The 13,810-nt window shown below is 55.0% G+C and overlaps 1 protein-coding gene across 7 annotated transcripts in view; it reads right to left on the reverse strand.

The window, feature by feature from the left end:
• The window catches only part of LOC118206188 (2-oxoglutarate dehydrogenase, mitochondrial), a 32,338-nt gene that overhangs the window by 2,406 nt on the left and 16,122 nt on the right, over positions 1 to 13,810 (reverse strand). For 4 of the 7 annotated variants that reach the window (XM_035378491.1, XM_035378490.1, XM_035378493.1 and 1 more), the window contains 13 exons: positions 6,831 to 6,946; positions 6,296 to 6,450; positions 5,720 to 5,866; positions 5,219 to 5,309; positions 4,506 to 4,685; positions 3,941 to 4,069; positions 3,272 to 3,451; positions 2,701 to 2,853; positions 1,784 to 1,886; positions 1,551 to 1,679; positions 1,051 to 1,201; positions 535 to 662; positions 246 to 424 (listed from right to left, as the gene is read on the reverse strand). In XM_035378491.1, the coding sequence (XP_035234382.1) occupies positions 246 to 424; positions 535 to 662; positions 1,051 to 1,201; positions 1,551 to 1,679; positions 1,784 to 1,886; positions 2,701 to 2,853; positions 3,272 to 3,451; positions 3,941 to 4,069; positions 4,506 to 4,685; positions 5,219 to 5,309; positions 5,720 to 5,866; positions 6,296 to 6,450; positions 6,831 to 6,946 (1,841 nt within the window). Of the gene's footprint in view, positions 1 to 245; positions 425 to 534; positions 663 to 1,050; positions 1,202 to 1,550; positions 1,680 to 1,783; positions 1,887 to 2,700; positions 2,854 to 3,271; positions 3,452 to 3,940; positions 4,070 to 4,505; positions 4,686 to 5,218; positions 5,310 to 5,719; positions 5,867 to 6,295; positions 6,451 to 6,830; positions 6,947 to 9,619; positions 9,671 to 11,945; positions 11,991 to 13,810 lie in introns of all 7 variants that reach the window. The other 3 variants (XM_035378488.1, XM_035378494.1, XM_035378495.1) reach the window with 2 other exon arrangements.

Here is a 13,810-nt window from a genome sequence, read left to right on the forward strand (position 1 = left end):
ATACAGTGAACCCTGCATACACACACATGATCCTCAGACAGAACCTTTCAAACGTTAGAGGCCGGTAGAGGCCGTTAAAGGTCGGTAGAGGCCGGTAGAGGCCGGTAGAGGTCGGTAGAGGCCGTTAGAGGTCGGTAGAGGCCGGTAGAGGCCGTTAGAGGCCGGTAGAGGCCGTAGAGGCCGGTAGAGGTCGGTAGAGGCCGGTAGAGGCCGTTAGAGGCCGGTAGAGGACGGTAGAGGCTCACCATGCCCTCCATGCCGTGGGGCAGCAGCAGCACGATGCCGTTCTGGCGGACCCATTTGGCCTGGCCGGGGCAGATGAACTGGTCGATGATGCACTGCGCCGTGTTGTGGAAGTCGCCGAACTGAGCCTCCCACAGAACCAGCGCGTTGGGGCTGGCCATGGCGAACCCCAGCTCGAACCCTGCACCGCGCCGGGACGGACGGACAGACGGAGGAGAGCAGGCATGAGCGAGGGAGGCGAGGGGAAGGGGAAAACGGACGAGTGGAGAGAAGGAGGGGCGAGGTACTCACCCAGCACGCCGTACTCGGACAGACTGCTGTTGCACACGGTGTAGGGCGCCTGGTTCGGCGAGACGTGGTTCATGGGGATGCAGATCCTCTTGTCAACATTCTGGTCATGAAGAACGTGGTGACGATGGCTGCAGAGAGAGAGAGCGAGCGGGGGAGAGGAAGAGAGAGAGAGAGAAAGAAAAGAGACATGAAAGACATGAAAATAGCTTCAAACCCGCTCATTACTGAAGTTGCTATGACGAGTGGGAGGAAGTTAATAAGACAGTGTTGGAGAGAATGGAACAGTCGTACAGAAAAGAGAGGAACTCACTAATGAGCCGCATAATACGGAAATAATTAATAAACCGGGATGACAGAAGACAAGTCAGGAACGCACACAGAACTGTCCTGAATTAAGGTCCTCACGAAGACAATGAGGCCGGAAGGAAACTCACACACACACACACAGACACATACACTCTCACACACACACACACACACACACATACACACATACACACACACTGGGGACGGTACCTGAAGGTGCCCCTCTCCACGTCCTGGCCGCTGAGCCGTACGTGGATGCCCTCCTTCAGCAGGGAGCCGAAGGCCATGTACTCCCCCAGCGCCCAGTCCACCGTGCGGTTCCTCACCATCTCAGCCCGGCCCTTCAGAATGCGGCTCAGACCTGTCACACACACACACACGCATACACACACACACACACACACACGCATACACACGTACACGCATACACATGTACACACATACACACGTACACACACACACACACACACGTACACGCATACACACACACACACACACGTACACACACACACACACACACACACACACACACACGCATAAACACGTACACGCATACGCACACATACACACACATTTTCTAAAGTGTCTGAGAAACATATCTGCAACAGGGAGGTTACACAGGAAATGGAGCGTGTGTGTGTGTGCATTTGTCGTGTGCGCGTGAGCATGTGTGTTTGTGCGTGTGTGTGTGTGTGTGTGTGTGTGAGCACCTCCATGGATGGTGAAGTCCTCCACAGGCACAGACGAGGCCACCTGGCCGATCTGGCCGAGCTCCTCCTCTGACAGGCCGGTGGAGGGGCAGCTCATGCTCTTGGGCTGACCGTCCAGGGTGAAGAAACCTGGGACACAGACGGACAGACGGACGGACGGACGGTGAGACACTCTCAGTCAGTAGGCCCCTGCAGGACAGGACAGTCAGCCCCTCTGGGCAGGCAGCGCTCACCAGGCCAGGGCGAGTCCAGCCAGTGCTTGATGTGCAGGATCTTCTCGTCCTTTGAGCGCGCGTGCGCCTCCTCGCAGATCTTGTCGTATTTGGCGATCTCCTCCTACAGAGGGGAGAGAGTGGGGAGTGACTGGTGTGCTGGAGCAGGCCGAAGCCTTTGCCATTACATCCACAGAGCAGAGTAAACCTGCACTACCATCACTTAAAATACGCCACATAAAACGTACACAGACAACAACAGAACATTTGACAACTCAAATTTCATAGCAGCACTGCAGGGATGGAAGCAGCCACTCTCCCTGAACCACAGCGGGAAGTGGAGCTCACAGTCCTCTGTAAAAAATGCTAAGCGCTCTGTGGACGCTAGCAGGGCTAAAATGCTAAGCTCTCTGTGGACGCTAGCAGGGCTAAAATACTAAGCGCTCTGTGAAAGCTAGCAGGGCTAAAATGCTAAGCACTCTGTGGACGCTAGCAGAGCTAAAATGCTAAGCGCTCTGTGGACGCTAGCAGAGCTAAAATGCTAAGCGCTCTGTGGAAGCTAGCAGGGCTAAAACGCTAGGCGTGCTATGTGGACGCTAGCAGGGCTAAAATGCTAAGCGCTCTGTGGACGCTAGCAGAGCTAAAACGCTAAGCGCTCTGTGGAAGCTAGCAGGGCTAAAACGCTAGGCGCGCTATGTGGAAGCTAGCAGGGCTAAAACGCTAGGCGCGCTATGTGGACGCTAGCAGGGCTAAAACGCTAGGCGCGCTATGTGGACGTTAGCAGGGCTAAAACGCTAGGCGCGCTATGTGGACGTTAGCAGGGCTAAAACGCTAAGCGCGCTATGTGGACGCTAGCAGGGCTAAAACGCTAGGCGCGCTATGTGGACGCTAGCAGGGCTAACGGCTCTCGCGCTGTACCGCGCCGCGCGCTCGCTCACCTCGTACTCCTGGCGGGTGACGGCGGCCTCGGCGATCAGCTTCTCGGCGTACTTCTGCAGCACGCCCTTCTGCTTCTTGATCTGCTTGTACATGAGCGGCTGGGTGAACATGGGCTCGTCCATCTCGTTGTGCCCGTTCCGCCGGTACCCCACCTGCGGCACAAACACGCGCGGTCACGAGAGGGGGGGGGGATAACGCACAGTCACGAGGGGGGGGGGGGGGGGGGGGGGAACAGACAGTAAGTGTACTTAGATAGGGCTCTAACTCAGACAGTAAGAGTACTCAGATAGGGAGTAAGTATACTCGGATAGGGACTAAGTGTACTCAGATAGGGAGTAAGTGTACTCAGATAGGGAGTAAGGGTACTCAGACAGGGCTCTAACTCAGACAGTAAGAGTACTTATATAGGGCTCTAACTCAGACAGTAAGAGTACTCGGATAGGGACTAAGTGTACTCAGATAGGGAGTAAGTATACTCGGATAGGGACTAAGTGTACTCAGAAAGGGAGTAAGTGTACTCAGAAACAGAGTAAGTGTACGCAGACAGGGCTCAGATAATGGCGCTCTCACCAGGTCCACCACCACGTCCTTGTGGAAGGTGGCCCTCCACTCGGCCGCCACGTTGCACACGTACATGACGGCCTCGGGGTCGTCGGCGTTGACGTGGAAGATGGGCGCATTGACCACGCGCGCCACGTCGGTGGGGTAGGGCGAGGAGCGGGCCACGCGCGGGTCGGTGGTGAACCCAATCTGTGGGGGGGGGGGGGGACGGGAGGGTCAGCGCCAAAACTGGGTCACATGGTACAGAGAGGACTTCTGCACATCACATCCCTGACCATGTCACACGCCACATCTGCGTATTTTACACATCGGTCGTTTCTTATTTATTTATTTACTATTATTTCTTATTTTTCTTATCTTAATTTAACCAGGAGCGTTAATCGAGAACAAATTCTCATTTATGATGACGTCATAGTCCGAAAACGACATGTCTTTGGACCGTAGGAGAAAACGGGAGTGCCCAGAGGAAACCCGCACAATCGTGGGGAGAACACGCAGAGACTCCACACCGGTGAGGATCCGGCCGGCCAGGACTCGACCCCGCAACCGCCTTCCTCACCTCAGTGCCGCCCTTTGAAAGCTTTCGTTCCAGGGCAGGAATTTCGGCTGTGCTAAGCAGCGAACACTATCACGCGATGGGCGGGGCAGCACTGAGGTGTAGCGCACGGCGGTGCGTACCTGGTTGTTCACGACGACGTGCACGGTCCCGTGGGTGGTGTAGGACGGCAGGTCGCTCAGGTGGAAGGTCTCGTACACGATGCCCTGGCCGGCGAAGGCTGCGTCGCCGTGAATCAGGATGGACATCACCTGGAGCGCGCCCAACAAATCAAACATGGCCGACCCTGGACCCTCTTTTCACGTGGGTTCCAGAAGATACTTTTTCTTTAAAGTCGAAATCGTATCGCATTATATTCACATTTTTCAGTCAATGACAAAAAAGCCTATGAATCCAAGACACCTACCATACCTACACACGGTCTCTGGCTATTGATAGCCAACTAAGCTAGCTTGACTAATGACCATTATTACATGGTTGTCAGCCACACAGCTAATTAGCCACTGGTGAGCTTTCAGCACACCATCATATGTTAGCAACTTGTAATTAGCCATTGAGCTATACTAGAAACCAGTCAGCTAGCAAGCAAACCAGCACATTTCCTCGGGTGCTTTGAACTTATCCAACAAATATACAGTGCCTTAGCGCTCCCGTCTGGTTAAACGCGCGTGTGCCCGTGGGCCGTACCCTGTTCCCGTCGGTGTCCCCGCAGTAGAACTGCTCCGCCTTGGCCTTGCCCTGCACCACGGGGTCCACGGCCTCCAGGTGGGACGGGTTGGCCATCAGGGACAGGGTGATGTTGCGGTCGGTCACGCGGTTGATCCGCCTGTGGTACATGCCCAGGTGGTACTTAACGTCCCCAGAGCCCTGGCACAGGGGCAGAGAGCGAGCGAGAGGGGAGGGAGGGAGAGGGGGAGGAGGGAGGGAGAGGGAGGGAGAGGGAGAGAGAGAGGGGGAGAGAGAGAGAGGAGGGAGGGAGAGAGTGAGAGAGGAGGGAGGGAGAGGGGGAGGGAGAGAGAGAGAGAGAGAGAGGGGAGGGAGGGAGAGAGTGAGATAAAGGGAGGGGTGTGGAGCGATGAACACCCTTCGCCCCAGCACCGTCATTCAGGTGAACGTTCCTGCTATTCGCCAACTTATCGACCGATTTATGTTTTTTAACTTTACATGCTGCTCCCCAGTATGTTCCCAACACTTTAAATAGTTCATCAGTACAAAATACAGCTGTGAGTGAATGAATGAATGAATGAATGAATATCTTTTCATCTGTCTGTCACAGCTTCTCCCTGTGGTTAAGGTTATGTGTCAGGGAGGCCACCCCGTTAAGAGAGAGCGCGCTAGCCGCTAGCCGCTAGCCTTGCACGAGGGACGGGCAGAACGGGAGAAACGAGCGCAAGCGGAACCTCGTCGGCCGCCTCCAGCTTGGAGTCGAACTGGCAGAAGATCTGCTCCAGCTCCTTGCGGATGACGTTGGCCAGGACGTTCAGACGGCCCCTGGAGGGGGGGGGGAGAGAGACAAGCATTCAGACAAAACGAGAGCGGTTAAAACCATTTCGCTCATGACTCAGTCGGCCAGCTCCGCTGACAAAAACTCAGCCTAGCGTGACACCCCCCGACACCCCCGGGCTGCCACAGCTCAGTGGAGGGAGAAAATGGCCGCCTGCCCTGGCAGGGAAGGAGTGCTCAATATCAGGAGCATTAAGGGAACCAGCAGTGGACCATAGAAGTGCTTTAGGGTGACAGGACACTTCTGCTAGCGGTAAAAGCTTGTTGCCATGGTATCCACAGGAGGTCCAGAGCTCCCGTGGCAGTCGCAAATTTAGAAAATATCATGAATGAATACATACATGGCAGATTACATGTAGGGTTTCGTATTCTTCACAAGGGGGAGGGGGGGCATTCACCTGTGGGGCATGCCCATGATGACATTCTCCACCCCGTTCTCGCTGGACTTGTCGATGATGGTCTTGAGGGCGGGGATGAGAGCTTCGCACCCCTCCAGCCCGAAGCGTTTCTCCGAGGACCACTTCCTCTGCAGGAACTCCTCGAACCTGAGGCGCGCGGGACGGCACAGCGCGGGACGGACGTCAGGGGCCTCGCCTCACACCACACACCACACACACGCTATAGCTCTTTTTATGGCCCAAATGGCACAGTTATGGGGGTCAGAATGGAGCATGCAGCAGTACAGCAAACTTCAAGTGACCTCTGATCTCATTCAACCAAATCCCACAATGCATTGTGGTTCTATGTCCATCAAATTCTGGGTCCATCGGCAACACCAGTGGTGCTGCTCTGATGACCAATTCAGTTGACAGAGTTGCTCGAGGGAGGTGGTTATGTTTTTTTTTTTGGTAAAATATGCGGCTTCGTTAATGTTCTACATTAGAAGTGGTGAGGAGTGATGTTGAGCGCGACCATTGGTTGGGCGAACGGGGGTGTGGCCCACGAAGGCCCTAGGAGGGGGGGCGGGGCCTGACCTGGTGGAGCGAACCATTCGGGCCAGCAGGGTCCTCTTCTCCTCCAGGGTGAACTGCAGCACTCCCGGCTTCTCGAACTTCTGCCGAATCCACTGGCACTGCTCCAGGTCGTTGATGAACATGAACTCCACCCCGATGTGCTGGCAATAAGCCATCTGCAGAAACGGGCAGCTCTCAGCATGTGTGTGTGCGTGTGTGTGTGTGTGTGCGTGTGTGTGTGTGTGAGTGCGTGTGTGTGTGTGTGTGTGCGCGTGCGTGTGCATGTGAGTGTGTGCGTGTGTGTTTGTGAGTGATTGAGTGTGTGCATGTGCGTGTGTGTGTGTGTGTGCGTGTGTGTGCGTGTGTGTGTGCGCGTGCGTGTGAGTGTGAGTGCGTGTGTATGTGTGTGTGAGTGCGTGTGCAGAGACTGAGAGTCCATGTGGGGGTGCTCATTTGAGTTTTCACAGATGACTGCACGCTACCAGAGCATCTGGAACAGCACACGGTCAGGCACGCGGTCAGGCACGCGGTCAGGCACGCGGTCGGGCACACCCACCTCCAGGCGGCGGATGATCTCCCTGAGGGGGAGGGCGCTCTCGCTGCCCCCGATGAAGGTGGTGGTGGGCAGGCGGAACACCTTGTCCAGGTCCGACTCATCCAGCCCATAGAAGCCTGGTCAGCAGGAGGGGGGGGGGAGGGCAGGGGTGTCACCATAGGAACCCACAGGATGGGGGTGGAGTTGGAGTTGGGAGGGGGGGGGGTATTTGGAGTGACAGAGTTCACGTGAGTGGAGCCCGTCCCGGAATACAGACGAGTATGGGGGGGAGAAAAAAAGGGGGGGGGGGGGGGGACACAAACAACAGAAACATAATAAGAGTGAAGAGCGAGACCATTAGACTGGCAGAACGACAACGGGAGCTTTTTTACACCGTGTAACACACGCAAGGCCTGTTATCTCACACGGCTGCACAGCGTCGGGGCAAAGGCCTCAACCAGGCAGCGCGCCAGCCGTTATCGCCACGGAAACCACGCAAGACATTCCGGAATTAAACGGCAGGGAATCTCAAAACAGGAAAATCAGAAAGGTGGGCGTGGCAGAGATGAAAGAGTTAAAGATTAACGAGAAGGAAAGAAGAACACAGGTGAACACGTCACACAGGAGGGTTAGACTGTTGGTGGGTTTCGGGGTTAGACAGCATCACAGGGCATTTGGATTAAAACACACGCTAAAAAGAAAAAAGTATCGTTAATATTTGGAGTTCGTATCTTAATACATGTAACACGGAAAGCAAAAAAGGCTGTTCTTCCCCTAACAGTCCCAAAGAGCGGTCTGTGAGCCTCCTGTCTGGGCCCTGGGTTAGCATATTTGTGATGTGAAATTACGTGTATCTTTCAAAAGACCACTTTCTATTTCTGCTGTTCCCTACTGTTGTACTGTAAATGGGTAAAAAAACATGCAACTTAAGAAAACAAGAGAGCCCCTCCCATATAAGGCATCTTATCACCTTTCATCATCTTTATATCATCTCCTGTCCCAATATCCATCTCACCTGTGTGTGTGACATTCACACCTGTGAATCTGTCAGACGTGCTCTGTGCATTGTGCTGTGATTGACACCAGTTTGTGAACTAAAGCATGCTCACACACCCACCACTGCGCACGCTCACACACCCGCCACTGCGCACGCTCACACACCCGCCACTGCGCACGCTCACACACCCGCCACTGCGCACGCTCACACACCCGCCACCCGCCACCGCGCACACTCACACACCCGCCACTGCGCACGCTCACACACCCGCCACTGCGCACGCTCACACACCCGCCACTGCGCACGCTCACACACCCGCCACTGCGCACGCTCACACACCCGCCACTGCGCACGCTCACACACCTGCCACTGCGCACACTCACACACCCGCCACTGCGCACACTCACACACCCGCCACTGCGCACGCTCACACACCTGCCACTTTCAGTGAGGCAAACTCCTCCAGGTGTTCCACGCTACGCACGGTTAAAGAAACAGCGTTAGCGTTAGCCTGGGTTGAACACGGGCTCTCCACGAAGGTCACCCTGAGGCTTTCACCACAGAAACATTTTCACTTTCACAGCCCAGAGCTACAGGCCTTTGCGTGAACTGCAGGTCCAGTGTTACGCGCAATGGAAATTGATATGTTGGTGGTGGAAAGTTCAGTTTCCTTGTAAGCAGAAATTCACAGATGGAAAACTAGTAAAAACGCAACAGAATGACTCACAGCCAGAGTTAGGGACTTGAAGCTTCACCGTTAAAACAATCAGAGCCACATGAAGGTCAGCAGGAAGAGGGGGAGAGGGGGGCAGGGGAAGAGATAGAGGAAGTGTGGGTGGGGGTGCAGAGGTGGGGGGGAGGGGGGGTCAGGGGTGAAGGTCAAAGGTAGAATCGTCTCAGAAAATGAAAAAAGGAAGGAAGGATGGGCGGGGTCTCCACGTGGTTAAGTCACAGGATTCTGTTCTTCAGTTTTTCAGCCATTGAATGGAAAGGGGAAGAGAGACACACTGGAAGCCATCTTCTTAATAAACAACAGGAAATTGAAAAAATCTACAGAAGATAAAGGAAGTTGGTGAGCTGGGGAAGATTCTTCTCCTGCGGCCAGCAGACATGTGCAGTTGGTTGAGGGGTGGTGGGGGGAGTGGGGGAGGGGCGGAGGAAGGGGTATAGAAGCTGAGCACAAAAGCCCCCCCTCTTCTCTGTGACTGGGAATGTTCACCACAGACAGCCAGTCAGCAGAGGGAACAGGACGGCCTTAGACTTAGGCAGCAGAGCAGTGTTCTGCCCCCCCCCCCCCCCCCCGCCACCCCCCCAAAAAAAGAAATTGGAACAGAACATCAGGACTGCTCTCCATCAACACTCACCTCCGAGTTAGAAGACCTCCTCAAATGGGATTAGGGCTAAAGCCACATGCATTAAGGCCACTGCTTTGAGTAGTTATGTAAGGGCCCAAACCACAGACCTCACGATGGCCTGGGTGGGGGTGGGGGGGGGGTCTGTGACATCACATCCTGTGAAGCCAGCGACTGACAACGAGACAGAGTCGGTTTTCTGCGTTACATAAAACCTGCCGACGGCGACGAAACATCAGCACACGGACACGGACACGCACACGGACCCCCACGGCTCGCTACATTCCCAGCAGCCCCCTGGCTCACGCGACCCACGATGCATTTCTGCGCGCGGCACGCGGCCGTGCCGAGAGCGCGTGTGCAGAACACAAGCTGGCGGCACACGACAGCAAGAACGGCACACTTCCGGCGTTCATTTTGTTTGTTTGTTTTGTTTCGACAGGACAGAGCTGGCTCATTACCGCTTTCCCAGTCTTTCGGACAAGCCATAAAATGCGACTGGTAATCAGACTCTGAAAAAGAAATCAAAACAAAACATTAATCTAGAAAAAAAATAAACAGAAAACAGAAAAAAAAGAAACATTTTCAAACATGACGCAGAACATGGGCGACTGACATCACTGCAGCTGCATTGGCCAATCAGAGAAGCAGAGTGGACCAATGACTCCACTTGTACATTTCAAAGACTTGTGTTTCCAGAACGGGGGCGTCAGGAGTCAAGGGCAACTTTTCACCATCAACCTCATTAAATTTCACACACAACAAATGCTACATGTCCTCTAAAAACAGAACAAACCATGAAGCATCACCCTTATTTTCAAAACAACAACATCTAATCATCTAAACCGACCGTAAAAATGCACTATACAGCATACAGTCACGCACAGAGACGCAGACACTGCTAGCGCTAGCAGAAGGTCACAGCGTTCGACTATAAGCACGAGTCTAGCCGTCTAAGACCTGGAACAAACAGGCACATATTCTACTGAACAAAGGAGCAGCCCGGACAGAGAGATGAAGGAGAGACTCGGAGCCGAGTGAGCGAGCGACTGAGACCCAGCGCGCACGCCGCGAGCGTGCCCGTTGTGCTCAGCGCGCACGCCGCGAGCGTGCCCGTTGTTCTCAGCGCGCACGCCGCGAGCGTGCCCGTCGTGCTCAGCGCGCACGCCGCGAGCGTGCCCGTTGTTCTCAGCGCGCACGTCGCGAGCGTGCCCGTTGTTCTCAGCGCGCACGTTGCGAGCGTGCCCGTTGTTCTCCGCTGTAGGAATCTTACATAAGCACACGTGCGGTCCGAGCGAGAGCAAAAGCCTCCGGAAGGTTCATCATCTTTGTCGCGGTCTCTTTGTTTTTTTTACGGTTGCCATAGCAGCCCCAGGAACGGACGGGCCGGTAAATAAACAGCTAAAGCTGCGGCTGCGATGGCGTTCTGCAGCTCGTATTAAAAGCAGGGCCTCTGTGGGGGCACTTCAGCGCACACAGAGAGGGCTGTGCTGTACTGTGCTGTACGCTACTGGGGCTAACAGAGCTGTGCTGTACTGTGCTGTACGCTACTGGGGCTAACAGGGCTGTGCTGTACTGTGCTGTACGCTACTGGGGCTAACAGGGCTGTGCTGTACTGTGCTGTACGCTACTGGGGCTAACAGGGCTGTGCTGTACTGTGCTGTACGCTACTGGGGCTAACAGGGGTGTGCTGTACTGTGCTGTACGCTACTGGGGCTAACAGGGCTGTGCTGTACTGTACGCTACTGGGGCTAACAGGGCTGTGCTGTACTGTGCTGTACGCTACTGGGGCTAACAGAGCTGTGCTGTACTGTGCTGTACACTACTGAGGCTAACAGGGCTGTGCTGTACTGTGCTGTACGCTACAGGGGCTAACAGGGCTGTGCTGTACTTTGCTGTACGCTACTGGGGCTAACAGAGCTGTGCTGTACTGTGCTGTACGCTACAGGGGCTAACAGGGCTGTGCTGTACTGTGCTGTACGCTACTGGGGCTAACAGGGCTGTGCTGTACTGTGCTGTACACTACTGAGGCTAACAGGGCAGTGCTGTACTGTGCTGTACGCTACTGGGGCTAACAGGGCTGTGCTGTACTGTGCTGTACGCTACTGAGGCTAACAGGGCTGTGCTGTACGCTACAGGGGCTAACAGGGCTGTGCTGTACACTACTGGGGCTAACAGGGCTGTGCTGTACTGTGCTGTACGCTACTGGGGCTAACAGGGCTGTGCTGTACTGTGCTGTACGCTACTGGTGCTAACAGGGCTGTGCTGTACGCTACTGGGGCTAACAGGGCTGTGCTGTACTGTGCTGTACGCTACTGGGGCTAACAGGGCTGTGCTGTACGCTACTGGGGCTAACAGGGCTGTGCTGTACTGTGCTGTACGCTACTGGGGCTAACAGGGCTGTGCTGTACGCTACTGGGGCTAACAGGGCTGTGCTGTACTGTGCTGTACACTACTGGGGCTAACAGGGCTGTGCTGTACTGTGCTGTACTGTGCTGTACGCTACTGGGGCTAACAGGGCTGTGCTGTACTGTGCTGTACGCTACTGGGGCTAACAGGGCTGTGCTGGGGCTAATGATCAGAGACAGGACAGCCCTCTCCACTGCAACTCAGCCAGGGCTTCACAAGAGCCGGCTCCAGCCTCTATTTATTTATCGCCGTCCGTTTTGCGGGAGAAAGCGTCAGCACAACCAGGAAGGAGCCGAGAGAGGGTGAAAGAGCAGAGGAGGAAAGGAGAGAGAGAAGGAGAAGGACAGGACGAGGGGGAGAGCAGTGAAGAGTCCGTACCTCCGACAGTGAGAACACTGAGGCGTTTCTTGAAAACCGTGAGGTCTGAGGAGAAGGCAGCAGGAGAGAGAGACCGGACAGTTAGAGAGCCCAGGACCCGCCAAAAAGGAGGAGGCCTTACCGCCCCCTCCCCCCACCGTGACAACACTACAGTCCCACACACACACTCACTCATTCACACACACGCATGCTCACGCACGCACGCACACACACCCACATGCCCGCACACACACACACGCACGCACACAAGCAACCCACAAACCGCAGCCTTGCGCTAACACCGCAGAAGCTAACACGCCACAGCGCCCCCTCATGGCCGCCGCCCACACGCAGCCCCAGCACGGCCGCAGAGCACAGGCCACAGCGAGCGGCGGCAATGGCGGCATCAGGCAGCGAACAGCACCCGCCATCATCCCCCCTCCACCAGCGGCATCTCCAGGTGCCAAGCGCACGTCCCCTTTCAGTAAAAAAACCCCCCAAAACAACCAAGGAGCTCCTAACTCCAGAACAAACTTCCTGTCGGCGGGAACACCTAAACCTCAGCTCAGCCAACGATCTGGGAAAACAAACGGATTAGGGAATCTGCTGAGCAGCGCTAGACCTACACGCCGATTCAAATTCCAACTGTAATTTTAAACCGACGCGGATAATAATAAAAACAACAACGGACGCATCGCTGGGGAAAGGGCGCCTTTCACACCGAACTCTGTCCCGGGACCGAAACTCGGCCCCACGGTGAGACTCCAAACCCGCCACGACCCACACGACTGAGACTACAGGGGAAAATGGCGGCCGTACGAAGCTCAGCTCCGTGGGGGGGGGGGGGGGGGGCTTCTGTGAACACAGGCCAGGAGGAGGTGAAGTGAACTCCACGCACCCCCCCCCCCCACCACATACTCTTCACCCTCTCTTCAGTGGAGGGGGGGGGGTCTCCCATAATCCTCAATACATCGACCCCCTAAAATCCACCCAGAAGACGGAGCCCCTCACGGACAGGACAAGCTGTTCCCTCCTTCGTCGCGGAAGTTCAGGAGAGCACAGAGCATTCCTGTCGCGTCACGCTAGCCGCGGTAAAGGAGAACTCAGCGGACACACGTGACGCTTTTCCAAAACGAATCAGAGCACATGTAGGCTTGAAGAAAAAAAACTAATAAAACAGAGATAAACAAATAAGAGTTAATTGAGAACATTCTCAGGTTTCTGAACCCTTGCACACAGTTGGGTCAGGAGAATTTCTGTACATGTCATAATACGCAGGGATTCAGAGGGCCAATTGACTGACTGGACCCATTGTTTTTGGAGGAAGACTTTATGGAAACTCAGTGAGAAAAACAGAGAGAAAAAACGTCTTAACGTTGCGTTAAAGATGAAAGAAAATGCATTTCTCTCAGAGAACAGACGCAGTAGCTCCAGAACAGTAAAGAAAGAATAGAGAGAGAGAAGCATATCTGCCGGTCTCTACAGTGCGTGCACGCTAACATTACACTGACGCTGAACGTGATGCAGGCTTCAACAGTCCGCTACTCAAGATCCGGAAGACCCTGTAATACCCGGTCAAGCAGCGCCCGGTGCCTTCCAAACCGGCGAGAGCCGAACCAGACCCCAGAGTCAAAACGAACGCCTACCGTAAACCAGAGCTGGTGCTCTCCGTTACCACGGCAACCACACAACAGCCCCACAGGTTCAAAGTAAACGGCGCCGAACAGAGGCTTTCGCCAACTGGCTGCGTTTGGACCACAGACTGGTTTTCACGCATGTCGAAGGTTCCCAGTGCTCCTGGACGTCGGGTGTGTACATTCACAACATTACTCTCTGCAGGCAGAATAAACTCAACGTGAGCCGGCATCAGCCAGGGCAAGGCAGCC

Source organism: Anguilla anguilla, chromosome 10 (assembly GCF_013347855.1).
Source record: "Anguilla anguilla isolate fAngAng1 chromosome 10, fAngAng1.pri, whole genome shotgun sequence".
In the NCBI taxonomy this organism is placed as follows: Eukaryota; Metazoa; Chordata; class Actinopteri; order Anguilliformes; family Anguillidae; genus Anguilla; species Anguilla anguilla.